This window comes from Lagenorhynchus albirostris, chromosome 10, assembly GCF_949774975.1.
Source record: "Lagenorhynchus albirostris chromosome 10, mLagAlb1.1, whole genome shotgun sequence".
NCBI lineage: Eukaryota > Metazoa > Chordata > Mammalia > Artiodactyla > Delphinidae > Lagenorhynchus > Lagenorhynchus albirostris.
In genome coordinates this window covers 4680773-4705617 of record NC_083104.1, presented here as the reverse complement: position 1 = coordinate 4705617, position 24845 = coordinate 4680773, and the positions used below count along the sequence as shown (strand labels likewise).

Here is a 24845-nt window from a genome sequence, read left to right as displayed (position 1 = left end):
TTACGATTTGTATGGAAACACAAAAGACCCCTGAATAGCCAAAACAATCCTGAGAAACAAAGATGGAGCTGGAGGAATCAGGCTCCCTGACTTCAGACTATACTACAAAGCTACAGTAATCAAAACAGTATGGTACTGGCACAAAAACAGAAATACAGATAAATGGAACCGGATAAAAAGCCCAGAGATAAACCCACGCACCTATGATCAATCTATGACAAAGGAGGCAAGACTATACAGTGGAGAAAAGATGGTCTCTTCAATAAGTGGTGCTGGAAAAACTGGAGAGCTACATGTAAAAGAAAAACTAGAACATTCTGTAACACCATACACAAAAATAAACTCAAAATGGATTACAGATCTAATGTTAGGCTGGAAACTATAAAACTCTTAAAGGAAAACATAGGCAGAACACTCTGACATAAATCACAGCATTATCTTTTGTGATCCACCTCCTAGAGTAATGAAAATAAAAAGAAAAACAAACGGGACCTAATTAAACTTAAAAGCTTTTGCACAGCAAAAACAAAAACCCAAAAGACCATAAACAAAACAGAAACACAACCCACAGAATGGGAGAAAATATTTGCAAATGAAGTGACCGACAAGGGATTAATCTGTAAAATATACCAACAGCTCATGTAGCTCAATATCAAAAAACAAACAACCCAATCAAAAAATGGGTGGAAAATCTAAACAGACATTTCTTTAGGGAAGACAAACACATGGCCAAAAAGCACATGAAAAGATGCTCAACACTGCTAATTATTAGATAAGTGCAAATCAGAACTACAATGAGGTATCACCTCACACTGATCAGAATGGCCATCATCAAAAAGTCTACAAACAATAAATGCTGGAGAGGGTGTGGAGAAAAGGGAACCCTCTTGCACTGTTGGTGGGAATGTAAATTGATACAGCCACTATGGAGAACAGTACGGAAGTTCCTTAAAAAACTAAAAGCAGAATTACCATATAACCCAGCAATCCCACTCCCAGGCATATATCCAGAGAAAACCATGATTCAAAAAGATACATGCACCCCAATGTTCATTGCAGCATTATTTACAATAGCCAAGACATGGGAGCAACCAAAATGTCCATCAACAGAGGAATGGATAAAGAAAATGTGGTACATATATGCCATGGAATATTACTCAGCCATAAAAAATAATGAAATAATGCCACCTGCAACAACATGGATGGACCTAGAGATGATCATACTAAGTGAAGGACATCAGACAGAGAAAGATAAATATCACGATATCACTTATATGTGGAATCTAAAAAAAAATGATACAAATGAACTTATTTACAAAACAAACAGACTCACAGACTTTGAAAACAAACTTACAGTTACCAAAGGGGGAAGGTGGGAGGAGGGATAAATTAGGAGTTTGGGATTAACATACACACACGACTGTATAAAACAGATAACCAACAAGGACCTATTGTATAGCACACGGTACTGCACTCAACACTCTAATAACCTAGATGGGAAAAGAATCTGAAAAAGAATGGATATATGTTTATGTATAACTAAATCACTTTGCTGTACACTTGAAACTAACACAACAATGTAAATCAATTATAATATAAAATAAAAATTAATTCAAAAAAATTACTTGAGTGAAAAAAAATAAAATAGTGGTAAACAGTGGATTTCTCTAGATGAGAGAATTATGGGTGATTTCTGTTCTTCTTCTGCTATTTAGCATTTCAGTTCTTTCTACAACGACGAGGTATTACTTGTGAATTAAGAAACTTTTAAAAGATTACAAAGCAGCATTATATTATAACCCCTTTCTGGGATGTAACACATCTCTATATATCTCATATAACGAGATGCATAAAATATACATGGGGCTTCCCTGGTGGCGCGGTGCTTAAGAATCCGCCTGCCAATGCAGGTGACACGGGTTCGTGCTCTGGTCGGGAAAGATCCCACATGCCGCGGAGCTACTAAGCCCGTGCGCCATAACTACTGAGCCTGAGCTCTAGAGCCCACAAGCCACAACTACTGACCCTGCATGCCACAACTACTGAAGCCTGCGTGCCTAGAGCCTGTGCTCCAAAACAAGAGAAGCCACCGCAATGAGAAGCCCGTGCACCGCAACGAAGAGTAGGCCCCGCTCACCGCAACTAGAGAAAGCCCATGCACAGCAACGAAGACCCAACGCAGCCAAAAAATATGTATAATATTTTTATATATTATATATTCTATCCCAGTTTTCCCTAAATTTTCTACATTGAATATATTACTTTTTTAAAAACAGTTTTATTGAGATATAATGCACATGCCATATAGTCTATCCATGTAAAGCATACAATTGAATGGCTTTTAGTATATTCACAGGGTTGTGTAACCATCACCGCTATCTAATTTTAGCACACTTTCCCTGCCCCTTGAAGACCCATAACCACAAGTAGTCAGTCCCCATCCACTCTCCCCCTGCCCCTGGCAACCACTAATTTGCTTTCTGTCTTTATCGATTTGCCTATTCTGGACATTTCATATAAACGGAATCAAACTATGTGATCTTTTATGTCTGGCATCTTTCACTTATCATGACATCCTCAAGGGGCATCCATGCTGGACCATGTGTCAGAACTTCTAAAAAATTACAAAGCAGTACTTATAACGCCTTTCTGAGATACAATATATCTATATATATATATCATACAATGAGATGTATCAAATATATATATTCCTTTATGGCTTAATACTATCCCATGGTATGGATAAACCATACTTGCTTTATCCATTCATCAGCTGATGGACATCTGGGCTGTTGCCACTTTTGGTGATGAATAATGCTGCTATGAACATTCATGCACAGGTGCTTGTGTGGACATATGTTTTCATTTCTCTCGGGCAGATACCCAGGACGGGGACTGCTGGGTCACACGGTAACTTTATTTAACACGTCGAGGAACTGCCAGAGAGTTTGCCATGGCGATGGCACCATTTAAATTCCCACCAGCAGTGTATGAGGGCTTCAATTTCCATGCTACATTGAATACATTACTTTCATAACCATTATTTTAATAGTGGTATAGCCTACCTAAGAGGAAGGTTAATCTTCCTGAACAGCCCTCTTATAAGTACCTTCAGCAGGCCCTACTGACTGGAGAACAGGATCCGAATCCCTCTGCATGGCACTCAGGGCCCATCGCCTGGGCCCAGCATACTTCTCAACAGCTATTGTCCTCCACCCTTTGTGCTGTGGCCGGGGCACACTCCTCACCACCCTCTGAGCGCCTCACCCATTCCTACCTTCACGCCTTTGTTCAGTCTGCCCCGGCCCACTATGCCTTCTCTCCTACCCACTGGTCTTCAGAGGGGCTGAGGCAAAGTGGGGTAGGTCTGCCCCCCAAAACGACACGAGGGTGGGGCTCCTTACCAACTACGGAGAGCAGCAGCAGGACACTACAGATGACGATGGACACGATGATGGCGGTCTCACTGCCCCCCAGCTGCAGTGTGGCGATGGTCTGGTTGAAGTTCCCTACCTGGATCTGCACAGAGGTGGGGGGAGGGGATTGTATCTTCCCTGGACTTACGCCCTGGCTCTTCTCCTTGCTAGCTGTGCGTTCTTGAGCAAGGCACCTAACCTCTCTGAGCCTCAGATGCCACAACTATAAGACAGAGAGAGCCCCACCCATCTCCTGGGGATGCTATGAGGGCTAAATGAGATGATGCTTGTCAAGCCCTTAGTCCCGAGCCTGGCACAGAAGGGAGACTCAATAAATACAGGCAACTGTGATTATTATTACAGCCTGGGAGGAGCAGCAGAAGAGCCAGTGGCCGGGCAGTTCATAGAGCCTGGCCATGTCCTGAAGTATCTGTGGGGCTGCCCAACGACCAGGGGAGCAGGTGAGTTCTTAGGACTCAAAGGGCAGAGCTGGGACTGGGGTACAGGTGAAAGGGAGCTTTTGCAGTCGGAGCCATCCTGGGTGGCATGTGCCACCCGGAAGGGAGTGAGCACCCCATCTCAGGAGGCATGCAAGCAGGTACAGTGCAGAAGAGATCCCACGTTCTAGGCCCTCTCTCCACTCTTGCTTCCCTCCCTCCATGACTCGGCATGGCAACTGGCGGCCCAGACTCTGGGTAGAGCAACAAGTGGAACGGGGACAACTCGTCATGGCCTCTGAGAGCCAGCTGGGGCCGATCACCGACCCCGAACAGATCACTAAGTTTCTGGGTCTCAGTTTCCTCATCCGCCAAGTGGGGAGGTAAAGCTCCTCTTTGCCATGGTTGTCTAAGCTTCTGAGCACGACAACGCTCAGCTGAGACGTGCCGGACAGGGGGCAGATGCTCGGGCACTTGGGACAAGACTGGAGGCCAAGCCCACCTCTGTCTCTAGTGCCCCGTCCACTCACTGTGATGGGCAGCTGCCCCTTGGCTGTGCCCAGGGACTCGTTGACCGAGCAGTGGATGACTCTCTCGGAGACGATCTGGATGTCACAGGCCACCTGGCCAATCTTGACCCGGTACTCGTGGCTCTCGAGGCCCAGGCCGTCCTGCTCCTTCTGCGGGAGCAGAAGGGCTGCTCGTAAGGCCTGTGGCTAAGGCCGGCCTGCTCACGCCCCCCACCTGGCACCCACTGGCACTCACGTGGATGACCAGGGTGAGGGGCTCCCCGGGGTGGTGCTTGATCCACTTCTCCCTCTTCGCCGTGGAGAACTGTGGGTCAGGGAGGTAGTCCAGGCGGAACCTGCTGCCCCGCTGGGCCTCCTCGGGGTCCAGGAGCTCCTCGTCCACGGCTGCCTCATCTGCGTAGGCCCGGCCGTTGAGGAAGAAGTCCACAGGGGCTGACGCGTTGCTCAGGGCCCCGGGCGATGGGCAGGTGATGAGGGTGGAGTTAAGAACCTTGCAGAGCTGGTTTTGGGGGGGGCCGGGGCCAAGGTGGGGGACGGGAGGGATAATCAGATGTGGGAAAAGAGGGGGAGAGAGGCAAAGAGACAGGAGAGGCAGAGATGAGGAGATGTGGTGGAGGGACGCCTGGTCAGCCGGGGCCACAACCAGCCCTGCCCGCCGGGGCCCCGCCCTCACCGTGGGCTCCCGGCCGATGTGGTGCACGGCCATGGACACCTTCTGCACCATGTGGAAACGCTCGCCGGCCACCGTGATGGTCCTGCCGCCACTGTGGGGGGACAGCAAGCCCCGTGAGCCCAGGTGCAGCCCCAGGGAGTGCCCTGGCCTGGGGTCACGTCCTGGTCTCACCTGACGTGGCTGCGGCGGGGACTGATGGCCGTGATGACCGGGTTCTGCTCGTACCAGAAGGTGAGGTTGCCGCGCACGCAGCCCCGGTGCTCGAAGCGCACACACACGGGCACGGGGGCCGGCAGGGCGCCCCCAGGCACCGTGCAGGTGATGCTGGTGTCTGTGCGCCTGCGGAGGACGCGGGCCTCTTCAGCAGGAACCCGCCTCCGTCACTCCCCAGTGACCAACACCCCGTCACCTGGGGCACGTGGCCTGGGGTCCAGGCCTGCTCACCTGGCCCCCACCTCATACAGAAATCTTGTTTCCACATTCCCACTGCCGCACCTTTGCTTGCGCTGTCTGCCCCACCTTGGATGCCCTGCCTTCTCTTCTCTGACCTGCCCCATCCCACCTCCTCCAAGAAGCTTCCCAGAAACCCTCCCCTGGCTCTCGCCCCGGTGAGGGCCCTGCGCCCACAGCCCTGAGAGCTCTGACTTCTCCCAATCCTGACCCTCCTGGATGTTCCTAGCTCCTGTGAGCTAGGAACACAGAGTGTCTGCTGTACCCTGAGGGCTGAGACTTTTGGGCTCATCTTGGTACCCACAGCAATGCCTATCAATGGCACCTGGTACACATTAAGTGCATAATAAAGACAAGTATTTCACCAAGAGCTTCTGGACCACAACCCTGCCACTAGCCACACCCCTGGGCCAGCGGCAGCTCTCAGAGTGTGTACAATCATCACCATTTTCACTGCAGGTTAAGGTCACTTATGAAGTACCTACTGTATGCTGGGCACAGCACTTCCCACAAGTCACTGGTACTGTTCTTACCGGCTGAGAAAATTGAGGCTCAGAAAGAGGAAGGGGCTTGGCCAAGGGGACACAGCCAGTGAAGTCCCTGGTGATGGCTGGTGCGAGGACATTACCCCCAGCCCCCCAGCCCCCCGGCCTACGGGCTTACACCAGCTCCATGCAGGGCTCCGTGTCATTCACCAGGACCTGGAGCTCGGAGCCCACATGGAGGTCGCTGCCGTGGATGGTGATCCTGGTGCCCCCTGCCTTGGGGCCCACGGCAGGCTCCAGGGAGTGAACCAGGGGCAGCTGTGGGGAGGAAGGCAGGCGGTCAGGCCTCAGGCCAGCCCGGGGCGAGCCTGGCAGGGTGGGCAGGGGATAGGCTGCAGCCTCCCTTACCACGTAGGAGAAGCGCTCCCGTGACCTGCCCTCCTTGGAGGCGTTCACCGTCACCACGTCTGAGAACGCCCCCGGGGCTGGCCCCGTGGCACACACGATCCTGGGGAAGGCAACTCTGGTCAAGGAGCAGCCAGCGGATCCTGGGGGCCCAGGCAGGTGCCATCTGGTTTCTCCCTCAAGCAATGGCCCCTGCTCCACCCCCAGGGTGTGTGAGCGCCCCATCCTTGCACTCAGCCACCCACCCTCCCACTCACACCTGGCGCTGTTATTTGGCCAGGACACCCAATGGCATTACCCATGTCAAGATACTGAGACAATTCCCCATCCGCTGGAAAACAGCCACTGAGTCCCCCAGGAGTCACCCTGGTGCCAAGCTCTTCCCCGGGACCACCCCCGACCTGAGTTTACGACAGTTCTGCAGCTATAAGACGAGGGGATTGGATAAGATGGTCTTTGGGGATATTTGAAAGTTCTCCAACCATGAGAACATTTGCTGGGCTGGTAGACTGATGGCCTTATCTGCAAGCATGACTTACAGCCTTCGGAAAGGAAACCCAGCTCATTCCCTGCCCTCCGGGCCAGGCTCCACCGCTGCAGGCCCAGACCTCTGCGCCACCAGTGGCTCCCACATTTTCCTAACAGCAATGTTTTTCATCGGAGCAAGGCTTCCGTGGAGGTAGGGCTGGTCTAGGGGAACACGGGAGGGCTTCCCAGGGGAGCAGGCGCCTGAGTGGTGTCCCCAGCAGGAAAGGGCAGGACGCACGGTGGAAATGGCCGGGAGACCCAGGCGTGAGTGACTTCTGGGGAGCAGAAGGGTGCCAAGGAGAGTGGGATGGCGGAGGGGGGAGGGGGGAGAAGAAAAGGGAGATGGGAGGGCAGAGATGCAGTTGGCACTTCCGGGGCGTGGGTGGGGCCTGCAGGTCACTCAGAATGGCCCAAGGGACCGCCCTCTACTCACTCCTCTGACACCGTGTATCTGCCGGCCAGCGGCTCACAGGCCACGCTGCCAATCCACACTCCACGGACCACGTCGCTGAGCCGCCGGCCCAGGTTCCTGCCGCGGATGGTCAGCAGGGTCCCGCCATCCAAGGGGCCACTCAGGGGCTCAATCTGCCAGGCGACCGGAGAAAGGGGTGAATGGGGTTCAGAGGCTGGGATGGCGGCAGGCTCCCGGGGAGGCAGGGCCAGGCAGACCCATCACTCAGGGGAGGCTCTGAGAGCGCTGGCACCGCCTGCCACTTGGCAGGTCACTGGGGCTGCCGTTGTGACACTGAGCCGGCTTGGGTCTGGGGACACCAGTGCATAGGGACAGAGTCACTGCTATTTGAGGGGTGTCTCCTGGGGACACCGAGGTCCACTCCCAGTGGCCATGTCTGACCACATGACCCTACATCCCAACCAGAGCTGACTGGGCCTGGAATGGGCACCTGACCCAGGCTAAGCTAAACCGACTCCTTCCCGGAGATTTTTTTCTTAATTAAAACTGAGGCTTCGGAGTTACTGGCAGCCCCCATTTTCACCTTATCAGCAAGGTTTCCCTGACCTCGCTATAAACTTTAGAGACCATCAGCCCCAGCAGACTCCCAATGCCCCCGCCCTGCCCTGCCGTAGCACTTACCACCTTCTCTATGTAAATTATTTCCTTTCTTATTGCTGTCCCCTAACCCCAACTAAAACATTAGCTCTGAGAAGGCAGGTACTCGTTTCCCTGCTGTGTCTCTAGCACCGGGCAGGGCCTGGCACCCAGCAGGTGCTCGGGGGTAATACAGTGCGCATGGGCCTGGGTGTGTGCAAGCACGTGTGCTGCGGGTCCCTGAGCCCACGTGGGGCGCTGTACGTGTGCACATTCAGGCATGTGGGTGCAACGGGCTTCCGAGGGGGGGGGTGGGGGCGGGGTGCTTACCGCTCGGATCTCGGGGGCGGGACAGGTGTCAGGCAGGGGCTGCAGGGTCCCCCGCAGGCGGCAGCCGTCACTCCACACACACAGGTGGCCCAGGTCCTCCCGGCCCAGGCACTGGGAACAGTCAGGGCTGCCCATGGCGCAGTTATAGACCTCCACTGCGGGAGACACGGAGGCAGCACAGGTCAGCAGGGTCCTGGTTCTTAGGATCAGGACCCCATGAAATTCTTAGTCTTCTCCAAACCCCCCGGGGGCTGTGCTAAGCACAGTGCAGCCACAGCCCCATTAACACTCATCCTCACTGTGAATCTATCCAGTGGGAGCTGTTTATTAGCTCCATTTGACAGGTAAGAGATGAGGCTCAGAGAGGTAGAGTGACTTGCCCAAGGTCACACAGCCTGTGAGTAGCAGAGCTGGATTCATACCCAGGCCCGAGTGGGTCTCCTGAGCCCCCACGGAGCTCCAGGATGCTAAGGAACCACTGAGCAATGCGGGTTCTGTGAGCCTCAGACCAGACCCTCAGACTGGTACAAGGAGGAGTGCAGGGCCAGTTCTCCAGGGCCTCAGGATGTGCAGGCTGGTTCTGGGGCTTCTGTCTGGGACCTTCATAGTATGGATGTGGGGGGTGCCCATGTCCACCGAGATGTCTGAGACTCCCCATGAACAGACAGGCCCTTAGAGAGTTGATTCAGTTCATATAATAAGAGCAAGGACACCAACCACCCTATGGGGGCACAGAGTATGTCCCAGACACCCTTGCAAGGCTTTGTGTGCACCATCTCAGCAAATCCTCACCACACCCTCTGTGAAAGGGCCTCTGCCCTTGCTTCATATGAGGACAAAGAGGCTCAGAAAGGGAAAGGTAAGGAAGTACCTGGGGCTGCACAGCCACTGGCCTGGAGATGCCCCGAGGGTGTGGTGCCTGCCCAGAGGAGCTGCTCGATAATCAAGTGCTGAGTAACTGACCAGGCACAGAAAAGCAGGGCTGGGATCTGAGGCAGCGTGTGGGTTAGGGAACACCGGAGCGGGAATGAGTCCCCCAAGGCTGCGTCCCACCCACCGCGCGCGAGGCCGAGTCCCCTGAGGCCGTGTAAGGCGCTCCCACCTGTCATGTGGTCAGGGCTGTCCAGGAATCGGGCAGGCCGCCCCTTTAGTTGGAGGCTGAGTGGAAACACCTGGCTCTTCTGGGTTGTGTGCAGCTGCAGAAAGACAGGAAAAACCATGAGCCGTGTGAGTGGTGTCTGGGTCCTTGTTGGGGGAGGGGGTGTCAGGGAGACAGATGAGGGCAGGGCTACTGGGGGCAGGGGGTCCAAAAAGAGGAGGTAGAAAGGAAGGAGTGTAGGATCTGGACTTGCGCAGGCCTCCCCTTCCCCTCTGCCCCCGCCCCCCGCCATTAAAGCTACACCACTCACCACCACTTGGTTGCAGCATACAGCTGATTCATTCACCCACACAGCCTCAAAGATCTCTTCTCGACCAAAGCTACATTCAAGCGCTGCACCCTGTGGGAGAGGGGGGTTGCGGAGACTCAGGTCAGCACCCACTGCCCTGTACCTCCATCAGGACATCTGACACTGCTGTCCTGAAGAGTGGGCGTGGTCCTACTATCAGGCCTTTGCCTGGGCTGCACCTCCTCCAGGATGTCCTTCCAGGCCTCCATGTCCAATGTTTGATGGAGGCAGGGGGTACATAAACACCTGGAACCTTGGCCTTGTGCTCTCTCCATGCCACTAAAAGTCTCACCAACATCTCCCAATGGCCTAAACCCGGGGCCTTTCACTCCGTGGGTAAAGCCCTGACTCTTCAGCATGACCGACATACAAGGTTCATCCCAGTGAGACTCCACCTGTCCTTTAATGTCAACACCCCCCCGCCCCCGCCTCTGCCCCACAAGGCCTGGGACCAGCCACAGGACGCATGTCGACAGAGCACACAGGCTGTCCTGCCCTCAGCCTTTGCCCAAGCCCATTCTTCCACCCAGCAAAACTCAACACAACCTTCAAAATGCAGCTCAAATGTCCCATGTTCCAAAGCCTTCCCAGACTCCCCCCTCAAATCACAGGGGCACCCCTCACTTGATCATCCATCCATTCAGCAATGAACACTTGGGTGTGCGCCAGGGGCTCCATTAAGCTCCTAAAGCCTGTCCCCGACCCTGTAGGCCAAGGACCACCCTTATCCCCTGTGCAGGCTGTCTACACCTGTCCCCCCACCCATTGGGGAGGGTTGAGGCTGGGTCTCAGCCCCCCTGGCACCTCCAAGGGCAGCAGATGGCAGCTGAAATAGCTCAGCTTCTACCTCACACAGGCCCCCCCAGGTTCGAATCCCACCTCTGCTACCTCCTAGATGTGTGACCCTGTGCAAGTGGCTCCTCCTCTCTGGGTCTCGGGTTTCTAAACTCTGCAACAGAAAGAGGCTGCTCTACTCTGCAGGATTCTAGGAAAACTGGAGATCATGTCGTCTTTAGTGGGTTGCACACTGTGGGTGCCTAATATATGCTGACGGTTATCAGTATGCAAGAGGTGCTCAATAAGTGCTTGCTGAAAGACTAAACAGGGCCAATTCCCCAATCCCGTCTTGCCCTCAGCCCAGCACAGGCCTCCGGAAGCAGCATCAGTAAATATTTGCTGAATGAACAAATCTGGGTTTTGAGTGTGTCAGGCCAGCCGCGTGGCAGGACTTCCTGTTTATGTCCCTGTCGCTGGCAGATGTGACACCCTGAGGAGATAGCAGGTCGGCAACTCCCCTGCCCTGCCCCCTCCCCGCTTCGTTCTGAAACTAACACAGGAAAGTGGCTGTTGACAGGGCTGAGAGCTCACGTGTCCCTGCCACACTGAGCTGGGAGGTGGGTCTGTCGTCCGAGTCCCTGGGCTCAGGGCCACAGGGGAGCGGCACAGCCCTCCACATGGGTCCAGGCCCCTTGCTGCCCCTGGAGGCTCTTCCCAACCATTGCAGGGAAGAGCTTGAGGGCCCAGGGCAGGGCCGCCCTGCCCCTCACGGAGCTGCAGCCCCTGCCACGAGGCTGCCTGACGCATCCCAGATGCCTGGCGTGTGGCCCCCACGTGTGACAGGCGTCACGGGCCTCGGCTCCCCCATAGAAGTGACAGATGGCAAGTCCGCAGAAGCTGGGGAGGGGGTGGCTGGCATGCTTCCAGGACTCATCAACACTTCCCACCCAGGACGCTCCTCCAGGAGGGACCCAGAAAGGGGCTGTGTCCCTTCCCCCAGCCCAGATGGGCAGGGGGAGGGGAAGGCTGGCTGTAGGGAAGAGCACTGAACAAGGAGTCCAGGGCTGGCATGCAAGTGCAGCCCTACGTTGTGTGACCTGGAGGCACCTGCATCCCCTTCCTAGGCCTCATTTTCCCCCCCTGGACAATGGGGAGTCGGGCGGCAAAGGGCTTCTCTGGCCATTCTCCAGGGAAGACATGTCAGCCACGAACTGGGGAGGTGTCCAGGGTCACAACTCAGCCTGGGGTCTAGGGCAGGGCGGGCACGGTATGGACAGCGTCACCCATGGGCTGCGGCACTGGGCGGGCGCTGGGCCTGGATCAGGGGAGCTTTAGAGGGTAGAAGGGTCTGGGGGTCATGGCCAGGCTTTCCTGCGGGCACTGGGGGCGGCCTGCTGTCCCCATGGCCTGGCCCTCCCCGCCCACTTTCCTGTTTCCCCAGCTCCGTGCAACCAGAGCGGGGCTTTCTCAAACATAGCCTGGAAACTCAGAGGAAGGAAACCAAAGCATGGGTGGTGGGCCCAGAGCAGAGTCCCCCCACTGGGGACGGCACTCTCCCAGCCCTCCGCCCCACCCCCACCCAGCCTTCACTTACCTGGAAGAAGGCGGCGTTGGCCAGATGCACCGGGATGCTCTGGGAGCTGCCCGTGGGCATGGGAGCCAGGGCTGAGGGCAGGATCTGCGGGCAGTCCTGAGGGCTCTGCAGTCAAAACCCAAGGAGGTGGGGCTGGCAATGGGGCATTTCGGAAAAGACGGGGTTCACGGCCACCCCAGCCAACCTGCGCAGCCCCGTCTCCCCAGGGAGACACCAGGCAGCCTGGGGAAGTGAGGAAACACTACTAACAAAACGTAGCAGCCGCACGCACCGAGGGCCGCGTGCCCACTGCCTCCCACATACCATCTCACTTGACCCTCACGGCAAGGCCTACAAGCAGGAGAAGGCATTGGCCCCATTTCGCCGACGAGGAAACTGAGGCACAGAGAGATGCAGTACCCTGCCCAGTGGAACTGGGTCCCCATGGCCGCTCCACCGCGTGCCTCTCAGAGGAAACCTCCCCGTCTCTGGGCCTCACCTTTCCCAGCTGTAAAATGAGGGGCTCTACCACTTTCTGAGACTCCACCTAGCTCTGGAGTTCTGGTTTCCAGATTAACTCATGATAAATGATTCAGAAAAGAGAAAGCCCAGACTTCTGAACAGCCCACGGGAAACAGGCTGTGAGCGCCCTGGTGCCGCCAGGCTCCAGACCCTTCCCCATTGCCCGGGCGAGTCAGGCCTCTGGGTGGAGGTGCCAGCGCCCGGCAGGTCCTGCGGAGGGCCTGGGCATCCGCATGCCGCGGAGCCACGGAGGCGACTTCATAAAAGGAAGGAAGTTAGGGAGGGGGGAGGGAGGTATGAACCTGAGGTTCAGAGAGGAGGGGCGCTACCTGAGGGCAGAGGGCAGAGTTGCTCTTTGAATTCCCATCTGTCTGACTCTCGGGCCAGAGACTGAGTCCTGAAACTGAGGGCCAGGGATCAGGGGTCTTTACTCCTTATTGTTAATTAGACAGGGAGCTCCTTCAGGGGACCCTCAGGGGTCCAGCATAAAAACCAGAGCTCGAGGGATGCCAATGCCGTATTTACTATCATCGACCATGGTCATAGTGACAGAAGTAGCGGCCAGCTGACACAGCCCTCCCTGTGCACCGGGATACTTCTGAGCACTTTGCACAGTATTAATTCAACAAATCCTTCTCCCAACAGCCCTACGAGGTAGGTACCACCATTACACCCATTTTACAGACTAGGATATTGAGGCACAGAAAAACCAAGTGGTTTGCCCAAGCACAGCGGGCTCTAGTTGTCCAGGATGGTTGCTGACCTCCAGGCCAGAAACCTCGCCCAGGCCAGTGAGTTTCCCTGGGAGCCGACCACAGGGGCCTTGGCCAAAGAGGCAACATGGCTGGGCCCAGGTGGGGCCTCAGCGGACCACACGGTGGGGCTGGGAGGTAGCAGCTGGTGTCCACTCGCTGTGTGACCCACAAGTCTGTCCCTCTCTGAGCTGCTGTCCTGTGCCATCCATGTGTAACCCCCCGGAGTTTCCGGGAATGGAAGCCACATGTTTCTAATCGGGTCTCACAGCCGCTGCCAGCCTGCTTCACAGCTGGCTGGGGGCCCTGCAGCTCTGTCCTCCCAGCTGCACCCCACCTGAGGGTAGGTGGCCAACAGCGGGGGCTGGAGGGGTGAGGGCTGGGGAAGGGGGAGCTTCCGCAAGAGGAAGTGACGTGGGATCATCCCTGAGGGCCCCTACCCCCCTTGACCCTTATGAGCCACGGCCACCTGGATGCTTGTACCCATTGTACAGAGCGGGAGCAAGGCTGAGTGCGGGCGCATCTTTGCCCTCTTTCAGCACCTCCCCCAGGGTTGGCTAATCCTCCTTGGGGACAGCTGGTACATCTGCTGCCAGCCTCCAGCCCCCGACCATGGCCTCCAAGTCTGCCTTGGCCATAGGGGAATCTCCCCAACCCCCAGGCCTGTGGTTCGGGAGGGCTGACCCTACTCCCTAGCCCCAGGGATGGGCGGGTACCCAGGCCCGTCCTGGACTCAGCAATTGGTATGGGGAGTGAACGTGACCCAGTTCCCCTGGAACTTCCGCAGAATCAATGAGAAAGTCTCCTGGGGCTGCTGGGGGATCAGAAGCCTGCCCGGGGCTGCTGAGGCCATCTTGCTGCCAAGAGGGGAGGGCCTGCCTCAGAGCGGAGGCCACTCAGAGGGGTGGGGAGGCCCTGCTGACAGTGTTGGAGCCCCCGGACCCAGCTGTGCCTGAAGGGGACGCCGCCCCTCGGACTCTGTACTCACACAAGCCACACGATTCTGTTGGGGCTGACGCCAGTTTGAGCTAGGGCTTCCCTGCTCGCAAAGGACTGGGGCCTCCTGGTCCCACCCCAAGCAGAGTCGTCAATGCCTCTGAAAGATGCTAAGCAGCTTCTCCCCTTTGCCAGAGTGTAGCTGCAGGCTCAGGAAACCATGGCCGACTGACCGAACGAACTCTGCGCAGAGCCAAGAAGGCGGGAGACCAGGAGTTGGGGGAACAGATGCCAGGGCGGCAATGCCAGGAGCCGCAGAAAGCCCAGATGTGAGCCCAGCGTGTGCCAGTTCACAGGGGGCCTCACCTGTCCCCACACTGGAGTCCACAGACTCCCCCAAGGTCTTTCTACGTCCAAGAGTTGAGAGCTCGGGTCCCAATCCAGCGGAGCACTGGGTGGCCCTGGGACCCTGAACCCACCTGACCTGTTCCTTCCCTGCCCTTCTGCACCGCTCCCAGCCCCTGTAAACTTCCCCCACATTCCCACCAAACTACCCTCTCCACCGGCTCCTAACCACCTTCATGGACGCGTCTACCCAGGCTCCCCACCAAGAGACCCTGCCCTTCCATCTGCCCAAACCCTCCTTGCTTCTAAGGCCAAAAGTCACACCGCCTTGGGGTGGCCACGCCCTCCCTGGACAACTGAAAGTGGAGGATGCAGCGCCTTCCTTATTCTCCCCCCCTCTGCGGAAAAGCTGGAGCCCTCCTCCTGGCATCCTGCACTCCCCGGTTTCCTTCCTCTGGGGCCCACGAGGGAACAGGAAGTGAGAGAAGACTCAGCCCCTAGCACCTGCCTTCCCAGAGACACCTCTCTGGCTTGGCCCAAGCCCTACCGCCTGCTCCCAGCTCCTGAGGGGTCCAGGGGGATATGCAGACCCCGCTGCCTGCCGCCCAATCAGAGGCGTGGCGCCTCCACGGCTAACTGGCACTTAACTAAACGCCAAATTAAGCATCGGTTCAGAAGCTCCTGCAGGCCCAGCGTGGGAGCTGCCTCCTTTCCCACTGGATTGCCATAATCCTCTAAGACAGACCCTCTCTGCACCCCCCTCAACCCTGACCTGCAGAGCCGCAGACCTGGGAGAGAGTGGTTCACGGGGGCACTGCCACAGATACACCTCCAGGCTGGTGAGCGCCTATGCATCTGTTAGGACCCGGCAGAAGGTTCCCCTCCCAGAGAAGTCCTCCCTGTCCCACCCAGCAGAGTGGCCACCTACTGTGTGTCAAGTATGAAGTTGGTACCTTACAGACAGGTGTAATTCCAGATGCCCGCCCCAGCTTTTGAAATAGGCTCCATTTTACAGATGGGGAAATAGGCACAGAGAGGTCTGGCAGCTTGCCTGGGATCACACAGCTACAACTCACACCTTAGGCTCTGGGTTCACAACGGGGAGGGCGGAACCGTGTCTAACCTGGTGCTTTCCCAGTGCCTAGGACACACCCAGGCATACAACAGGTGCTCAATAAATGAAGAGTGTTGAGGCTGAGTCCTCCTCGCCCCAGTATCCTAGGGCAGAGCACAGGAGGCAGGCTGCCGGCATGAATGCTTCACAATGACATTCATCAAGTCCCTACTGTATACACAGGCCAGGGCTGGGGCCAGAAGGAGATGTTGGCCCCAAACGAGAGCAGGAGTCCTGGCTGGCCTAGACTGGAGTCCCAGCGCCCACTGCAGAGGCTCGGAGCCTCCCCTGGGATTTCGCCACACAGCCTCTACCGGGCCTCTCTCCCAGCACTGGAAACCCCACTTTACTGCATCACTGCTTTGAGTTAAGCATTGCTGCTGCGGTACACCTCTTCCTCAAAGCAGTTCTGACGCCCAGGCAGGAGGGGCTGAGACCACAGGATTCCAGGCTCAGGCCATGAAGTCCCTCCTCAGCATTACTCGTTGGCACCTGCCATGGGCAGACAGGGCTTTGGGGATTCCTGACGAGGTTCCCTGAGCCCAGAGCCAAGAGGCTGGGGCTTCAGTTGCTCTGGGGACTGGTACTCTCTAGGGTTGCTGGAAATGTTGAAGGTAAAATTGAAAAGTAGCACAAAGTGCAAAAGGGGGCCTCCTCCTACAGCTGGAGGCGTAAACTGGCTCGGGCTTTCCTGGGGGTCAGCTGAGCTAAAAGTGAAAAACACGGCCAGGCTTTCACCCCAAAATGCCATTTTGAACAACTGGTCTCCAGGGAATAATCAAGGCCGTGCACAGTGCCCTGGATGTATCAGAATGCGAAAAAGAAACAGGAAGGATCAGCATGTCCAACAAGAGGGGGTTGGTTAAATGCACCGTGATGTGACGAGCCCGGCACAGCTGTTAAATCTGGAGCGAAGGAAGAAAATTTAACGATACGGAAATGTTCTCAACATACTAAATGGGAAAAAACGGACCACTGGAGGCAGGGGGCACGCCTTGGGCCTGGCTTACCGTGGGATTCGGTGAGGCCTCACACCGAGACTGGTTGGAAACACAGGAGTGCTGCTGGGCGCACCAGAAACAGGGCCACTGTGCCGACAGGCAGCTGGTGCAGCTGGAAGACAAGGGGGGCCCTCAGCTACCCGGCTCCCAGCCCCGGTGCTCAGGAACCGGGACCCAGGGATGCAGATCCCAGCACAGGGGAAGGTCTTTCTCAACATCAGAGCTGCCGAGAGGGGCTGGGCACTCTGTTAGGTAGTGAGCTTCCTGCTGCAAGAGGTATGCAAGGAGGAAATAGATAAGCAGGGCCTCTACGACACTAAGTTAAGTGTAATCATAGCACTTCTCTCGGCCTCTACCAGCCTGGGTGCTCACAGATGCCGGGCACTGTGCCATCTTTGCCGGGCAAAGATGCCAGTTTGTTGCACAAACATGCCGGCGAGTGAACAACCAAGAGTCCTGTCTGCCTCTGGGACACCATCATGTCTCTTCCCCGGGCTTCCCCAGGAGCAGAACTTCCTCCCGCCACCTGGAAGCAGGCCCCGCGCCACTCACGCTGTGTGGGGATACACCTGCCCAACACGGCCGCAGTCGTAGATGGTGAAACTGGCCCTGACGATGTTCTGCCCGTTGACCCTCACCGCCATCTCGACGGTTACGTGGTCTGGAACAGAGCAGGGGATCCAGGGAGAGAAGAACAAGGGAGCAGGGGGTCTCCACCGACATCAGAGGCTGTGATATCAGGACCCCCATGCCTGAGATTCCACCACCTGAGAGCCCCCATCTGGCTGTCCCCACAGCCCAGGCAGTGAAGTGCTTACCTTGGTTGGGTGGGAAGGGCGGGAACCGGTTCCTCGGCAGGAGGTTGCAGTAGGCGATCTGGTGGCCAAAGGCAGGGCCCGGAACCCGAGCCACAGTGTGGATGTCGTTTCCATAGTCACAGGCCATCTCCATGCCGCTGAGGCTGGGCAGGCTCCCTGAGATCTGCAGGATCATACCCTGGAGGCCAGGGCCCTTAGCTGGGGGTGTGGGGAACGGGGTGGGGTGGGGGTGGAGGAAGGCCACTCCCTGCACCGCCCCACCCCCGCCCTGTAACCCCAGGAAAAGAGGTGGTGGGTGGTCAGGACTCCACGCCAGAGGGCTGCAGCCTACATGGGCCTCGGTTTCCCTGTTTGCAAAATGAAACTGACCATCTTACAGTAGCCAGAGGCGCTGCATGATGTGGCCCCCGTGACCTCAGACGCCATCCTCTGACACCCTCTCAAATCATGAGTCTTGGTCCCACCTCAGGGCCTTTGCACTGGCGGTTCCCTCTGCCCAGACACTCACCCTGCCTTCCTACCTCTGCTCAGATGTCGCCTTTGCAGTGAGTCCCCCACCTCGACCTGGTCTAAAATGTCAACACTGCCCCGCAACCTACTCGCTCTGCACCCGGTTCTCTGCTCTGCTTTCTTTTTCTCTGTAGTACTTATCACCATCTTGGCATTTTATCTTGCTTCGTCTCTCTCCCTGATGAGCATGTCAACCCCTCAAGGACCAGGCGTTTGTCTATCTTATTCACCGCTGTCTCCCCAAGTCTAGGCCTGTGCGTGGCACAGAGCCAGTTTGCTTGACCAGATGATGTGTGTGCAGGACTGTGACATGTAATGATGGGGAAGAGGGCGCCCAGGAGCCCCAGGGCCTGTCTGGGCCATCAGAGCCATCATCTCCCCCAGGTGACAGAGGAAGATGCCAGCCTCAGAGAAGTCACTGAGGGCAGGGCTGGGTGGGACCCAAGCCTGTCTGTCCCTCAGCCCCTGCCAGGGCCTGGAACACCCCTGCCCAGAGGCTGCCTGCTACAGGTTAAGCAGGAGGCTGCGGCAGCTCTAGGCCCTCCTGGACACAGGTGAGGGGGTAGCTACTTGCCCCCATGCTGCAGATTCATGTTTCCCAGCTCGAGAAACAGCAGTCTGGCACTTGGTGGCCAGGATGTGAGATGGGGGGTGCTGGCTCTCCTCCCATCTTCTAATTTGCCCCCCCTCTTCTGGGACTCTGGAGCCCACCCACTTGAATTCAAATCCCAGCTTTGCCACTCCCTCGCTGTATGACCTTGAACAAGTCACTTCACCGCTCTGGCCTCAGTTTCCTCGCCTGTAAAATGGGGATGTTAAGACCATCCGGTCGTTATCGTTCTCGTCATCTGCCTCCAGGTCCCTGGGATGCTATGCGCAGGAGTCTCCACCTCTCAGGGTTTGGGTGCCAGGTGAAGGGCTGTTCTCCACCCGTACTTCTGAGCCCGGAGCTGGGTCCTGGCTCCCCAGAGACTCACCGGGTACTCTTGGTGCACATCGATCTCGGCCGGCAGGACGGTCATGGCGGGACAGCGGCCGGGGCCCTCGCTGGCACTGGTCCAGAAACGCGGCTGGCTGGAGTTGGCGCAGTCCTGCTGCAGGGTGCACCTGGGGTGGCACGGCGCAGGTCAGGACGCAGGGGGGCTCCCCCGCCCCGACGGCCTCCCTGGCCCAGCCCCCGTCCCAGGGGTCTCACCGCGTCTCCAGGGCACACCAGCCGCAGTAGGCGTCGGCTGCACCCACGCAGTCCCCGCAGGTGGTGTGCACAGCACACGCAGCGACTTTCACCCTGGCCATCTAGAGGCAGAGGCAGGGGCCCAGATCAGAGGGGCTGCCGGCCCCTCCCAGGGGAGTCAGCACGGCGAGGGCTGTGAGAAGCTGGGGAAACTGAGGCTCGATGCTATAATGGGGGACACACAGGGAACAAGGCTGCCCTGCAGAGGTGATGCCTGCGCTGGGAGGTGAGGACGAGCAGGCCGGGGGTAAGGGAGAAGGCGCCCCCAGCAGCAGCAGCAGCACGCGCACAGGCAAGGCAAGCAAGAGAGCTCGGCTCGTCCTGGGACCTCGTCAGACCGAGGCTCGGGCCTTACCTGGTGCGACGTCATCAGATAGAGGTAGCCGGGGTCTGCGGGGTCAAACTGCATGACGTGGTGCACAGGCTCCCCGTAGGCCACCGTCACCACCTTCCTGCTCACCACCTGCATGCTCTCGTTCAGGTTGATCTGGGGTGGGGGGGGAGCCGTCAGGGCACGGTGAGCCACGAAGGTGCCCGGCAGGGGGAGGCCGAATGCGGGGGACCTGCCCTGGGGGTAGGGGCTGACCCGGGCTGGGAGTCTCCACCTCTGCCCCTCTCTCGGGCCCTTCCAGGACTGGCAGAGGGTCACTCTACGCTTTTGCCTCTGCTGTGCCCCCACCAGGGCCTCCCTCGCTGCCCTTCATGGGCACATCCAACCCTGTGAATAGCTTCGGGCTTCACAGTTTACAAAACATTCTCTGGGAGGCTGTTGGGCATCATGCCAAGGAGCTGGGACTTGGGTTTGAATCCTGGCCTTGACATTTACAAGCTGCACAAAGTACAAGTTGTCCAAGTCACTTCCACTCTCTGAGCTAATGGGGCTGATGACGATACCTGCCCCGCGTGCCCACGAAGTGTGCTAAAGAAGATGCGGCGGAAGCGCTGCTAGGGCCAAGCCTGGGAGAAGCTGCAGAGCCACCCGTCTCATCCCTCCCCTCTCACGCCCATCTCACAGGAGGAAACTGAGGCCTAGAGAAGCCAAGGGACTTGGCAAGAGTCCTAAAATGAAGATGCCTCAGGGTCGTGATGCAAGCCTAGGCCTGTCTGACCCCAGAGTCCAAGGCTGGGTGGGGCTGGGGTGTGGGGTCCAATGTCCGGGCAGGAGAAGGACCAGGACTAGCTGGGGCCTGGAAGCTTCTCTGGCTGAGGGCCCGTCTGCATGTCCCCTAGAGGACTGACAGTGCCGATCAGAGACCCATCAAACTGCTCTCTTCCGGCTGGTCTCACAATCTCAACGTGCTGCCCTGTCAGGGTCCTGCCAAGCCCTGAGCTGGGGTCAGGGGTCTAGATGCCTCCCTGGGGCCTCCTACCACCCAGCCCTCCTCGGTGGGCTCCCAAACCTTTAGTGGTTCCTCCTGCGTGTGGCCTCAACTTGCTCTGGCATTCAAGGCCCTGACGATCCATCTCAGCTTACTCCACCAGCCTCATCTCCACCCACTAAACCCGACTCAACATCCCAGCCTCTGAGCCTTTTCCCATGCTGTGCTCCCTTTCTGGAACACTTCCCTCTCCCCCTTGGACCAAGATTTGTCCTCCCAAGGTCTCCAACAAAAAGGAGGGCTTCGCAGATGCCCTCCACACACCCAGTTGGAATTACTCTCTCCCCAGGTTCCCACAGGCTGTCCCCGCCCTTGTGACATCCCTCGTCCCAAGGGGCCTCTTGGCAGAGCCTGTCCCGGGCAGCTTGGCCCCATTCCCACCCCCAGGCATCCAGCAGACATGTTTCCACTCCTTCAACAGTCTACTGATGGGACTTCCCTGGTGGCGCAGTGGTTAAGAATCCGCCTGCCAACACAGGGGACACGGGCTTCAGCCCTGGTCCGGGAAGATCCCACGTGCCGCGGAGCAACTAAGCCCGTGCGCCACAACTACTGAGCCTGCGCTCTAGAGTCCATGCTCTGCAACGGGAGAAGCCACCGCTATGAGAAGCCCGCACACTGCAACGAAGAGTAGCCCCCGCTCACCACAACTAGAGAAAGCCCGCGCACAGCAATGAAGACCCAACGCAGCCAAAAAAAAAACCCCAAAAATAAAACACAGTCTATTGAGCACCTAGTGTGCTCTGGGGCCTGGGCTGGGTGCTTATGATCTAAGCCCCAAGCTGGGCAAGTGGGCGGGAGATGACCCAGCACAGCGCAGCGTGGAGGGTGAAGAGGTCCAGGTTGAGGGGTGGGGTGGCTCTGTGCTGACTGGACCTGAATTCAACCAAGGCTCTCGCTGTGTGACTTTGGGGCAGTCGTTTCCCCTCTCAGAGCCTCAGTGTCCTCATCTGTGAAATGGGGATCATGGCTCTGCCTCCCTTGAAGGGATGTGAGAATTAAACAAGATGATGCCCGTGACACGCCTGTCGAGGCTGGGTAGACAGTGGTGCCTAATAACTGCAGCTTCGTGGGTGGGGGAGACTCCTGGACAGATGGGGAAATTGAGGCTGAGTGAGAAGTAACCACCCCAGGTCACACAGCTGGGAGGGGAGGAGCGAGGATCCCCATCTGAGTACCTGACGCCAAAACACAAGCCCCACTGTCTGCGGACCCTCAACGGAAGCTCTGAAGGTTGAGGAGGACCCCTGCCCCCTCCCTGCTCCCACACCTGGCATCTCCCCCAGAGGGCCAGGCGGGCTGGGACTCTGACCCCCACTGCTCAACCCCAGCCTGGGGCGTCTGCCCAGGGAACTGAGGGAATTGGATTATCGGATCTGAATCAATTAGGCCAGGGCCTGGTGCCGGCTGGAGGCATGCCAGGTGGCTGTCGTTCTGACCAGCAGGGTGTGGTAGGTGCCTGGGGGGCAGGTTCACGCCCTCACCTGGAGGCCGCTAAGTGGGGAAACTCTCACCCCTTCCCAGCTCCAGGCAACTCAGGGCCGGGCATCATTACCTCCAGAAACCAGTCACTTTGGTTTCGGGCTGGGGCATCTGCAGAGGGCGGCCAACAGAGTGGAGGAGGAAACGGGAGGAAGAGTCCCCACTTGCCAGGCTGTGGCCTCCCCCTGCCCCTTGAAAGTCCTACAACAGTCTCAAGAGGCCAGAAGTGCAGCCCTTAACAGATGGGGAAACTGAAGCCAGGAGAGAGAAAGTTCACTGCCCAAGGTCAAACAGCCTGCAAGCGGCAGAGCCCAGAGACCTGAACTCAGATCCACCCGGTTTCAAAACCCCAGTCCTGGAGCCCTGAGAGAAGGGCCCCCTCTCAGCCCTGGTTCCCTCCTCTGCAGGACGGGTACTCACTGCTGTGAGTAAGAGTGGAAAACGCAGACGTGGAAGACGCCGCCTTATAACCCGTGGGCCCCTCCCCCCAACCCCTGCCCCCTCCCCCCCTCCGGCTGCCCCCCCAGCCCCAGCCCTAGCCCTACCTTCAGCAGCCGGCCACTGACTGTGCCCAGGAAGACCACCGTGTAGTTGCCCACGCTGGCCACGGCCACGGAGGAGAGGCCCTGGGCTCGGAACACGGGCGAGGCCTTCAGGGGCTGCAGGATGGATAGGGGGTGCTGCAGGTGGGCGGCCCCGCAGTCCAGCTGTTCCGGCTGCAGCTGGAAGAGAGACACATGTCAGACCTCGGCTCCGGAACCTTCTCCGGCTCCCTGCCCACACAGCCGGCTGTGGTCTCCGGCCTCAGCATCAGTGCTTTCAAAGTCCTGCTCCTGTTCTGTATGCCCAGCGCTGGGCTCAGGCCCCAACATAAGCAGGACCCCGTCTCTGGGCCCAAGTTGACCTCTGCCCTCGGCTTCAGTCACGGAGCTGCCCCAAGGAGATGGGTACGTTCCGGGTGTGCAGGAGCTGGACAGGAGGAGTCATGTGAGGAAGGCAAGAAGGCCCAGGGAGGCCAGCCTCTGCCCCAACTTACCTGCTGACACCCAAGAGGTGTCCCTCCTGTCCCGGCGAGGTCTCCACAGCAATCATGGGGTCTCCTCCCCCCAGGCCCCTGCTCTGACCCCAGCAAGCCCCTCCCAAATTCCCAGCAGCTCGCCAGACCCAGGTTGAGGGCTCCCCAAATTGAGGTCCCTCTCTCCTTTCCCAACACACGTCCCTTCATCTGCCCACATTGCAGATGGGCAAACCGAGGCCAGGTGTGTCCAAACGCACAATCCTGCCATCCACATCAGCTGCACCTCACAGGAGTGGGAAAACCGCGCTGGCATGCCCAGCCCCCGCCATTCCCAGGACTTGCGCCCACCTTTCCCACCTTTCTCTGAGTTTTGTTGGTTCTTTCAAAGGTTTCTCCTGCAGTCTCCACAGAAGTACAACACAGGCCTCTAGGAAGTGCCTTTCAGAAGACAACTGTGCAAACCCACAAGGATGCAGACACAAGGGTGTTTCAGAAGAGTGGGGGGTGGGGGCCACCACCTCAGTGTCCACGAGGATTGAGCACGTCACCCAGGAGAGCCACCCCAGCCCTGGGAGACACCACAAATCTGCACCGATTATGAAGAAAGATGTCTGGCTGAGAAAAGTCTCAGGATGTCGTGGGGCCTTTTTGGTAAAACTGGCACGTAAACATTAAGGTAACAGTCACGGCAGCAAACAATACAGGCCACGTTTACTGGGAACTGACCCTGTCCCGGGCCTGTGCGTCAACTCCCTGAATCCTGGCAGCCCTCTGAGGTCCCATGTCACAGACAGGGAAACTGAGGCTCAGAGGGGATGTGGCCTGCTCCAGGTCACCAGCTGCAATATCACGCCACCAGGACTGAAGCGGCCAGCAGAACTGGCTTTAGGGCATGGCTTTAGAGAGAGGTTTTTTTCCCCTTATCTGTGCTTTTTGCAAGCCAAAGCCGCTGATGATGTGCCCACATGGGTTTTGTACAAAATCTCAACTAGTTTACAAAAGCAAACCATAAATACCAGGTCCTTCATTCTTGGGAAAATAAACAGAGCTGAGCCCTGAGCCCAGCGATGGGGTGGGGATGGGGACTGCCCTGGGCCACAACTCATGACCCGGTGGCCTTCCACAGGATGGCCAGGAGCGACCTGAGCAAGTCACTTCACTCCTCTGAGCCTCAGTTTACTCAACTATAAAATGGGTGCATCTCCAGCACCTCCCTCATAGGCACTGGGATAAGGCAGTTCATCGTAAAGCGCCGGCCCGGAGCGTGGCTCACAGTAAACGCTCCCAAAGTGTCAACTGATACTATCGCTGTTTCAGATACGACAGTCACTGAAATTATTATTATAAAGTGGAATTTGGGGGCAAATCATGCCTACCTCAAAAACTTTCTAAGCTGGACCACCTGGGACCACCTTAAGGCAGCCATCCTCTCACCGAGGAGGCTCTTCCAGGCCCCTCTTCTCTGGGCCAACTCTTGCCCTCAACGTTTCCCCGAACACAGCTGCCAAGTGAGCGCTTTAAAGGTACAAAGGTCTCCTCTGCTTGAAACCTTCAGATGGTTTACACGATACTGAGAATAAACCTTGGATCCTAAACCCTCCCTTCAGGCCCCTGGGATCTTCTGGGCCCAGCCC

General features: G+C 57.3%; 1 protein-coding gene across 3 annotated transcripts in view; it reads right to left on the bottom strand.

The window, feature by feature from the left end:
* The window catches only part of PLXND1 (plexin D1), a 51845-nt gene that overhangs the window by 11531 nt on the left and 15469 nt on the right, over positions 1–24845 (bottom strand). For 2 of the 3 annotated variants that reach the window (XM_060161093.1, XM_060161095.1), the window contains exons 2-21: positions 22739–22915; positions 19688–19819; positions 19294–19394; positions 19076–19205; positions 17589–17766; positions 17323–17431; positions 16780–16882; positions 12122–12226; positions 9712–9801; positions 9405–9498; positions 9174–9260; positions 8303–8457; positions 7358–7509; positions 6400–6499; positions 6170–6309; positions 5228–5395; positions 5057–5147; positions 4619–4882; positions 4384–4533; positions 3405–3519 (exon numbers count right to left, since the gene is read on the bottom strand). In XM_060161093.1, coding sequence (XP_060017076.1) covers positions 3405–3519; positions 4384–4533; positions 4619–4882; positions 5057–5147; positions 5228–5395; positions 6170–6309; positions 6400–6499; positions 7358–7509; positions 8303–8457; positions 9174–9260; positions 9405–9498; positions 9712–9801; positions 12122–12226; positions 16780–16882; positions 17323–17431; positions 17589–17766; positions 19076–19205; positions 19294–19394; positions 19688–19819; positions 22739–22915 — 2641 coding nt within the window. The remainder of the gene's footprint in view (positions 1–3404; positions 3520–4383; positions 4534–4618; positions 4883–5056; positions 5148–5227; positions 5396–6169; positions 6310–6399; positions 6500–7357; positions 7510–8302; positions 8458–9173; positions 9261–9404; positions 9499–9711; positions 9802–12121; positions 12227–16779; positions 16883–17322; positions 17432–17588; positions 17767–19075; positions 19206–19293; positions 19395–19687; positions 19820–22738; positions 22916–24845) is intronic. The other variant, XM_060161094.1, reaches the window with a different exon arrangement.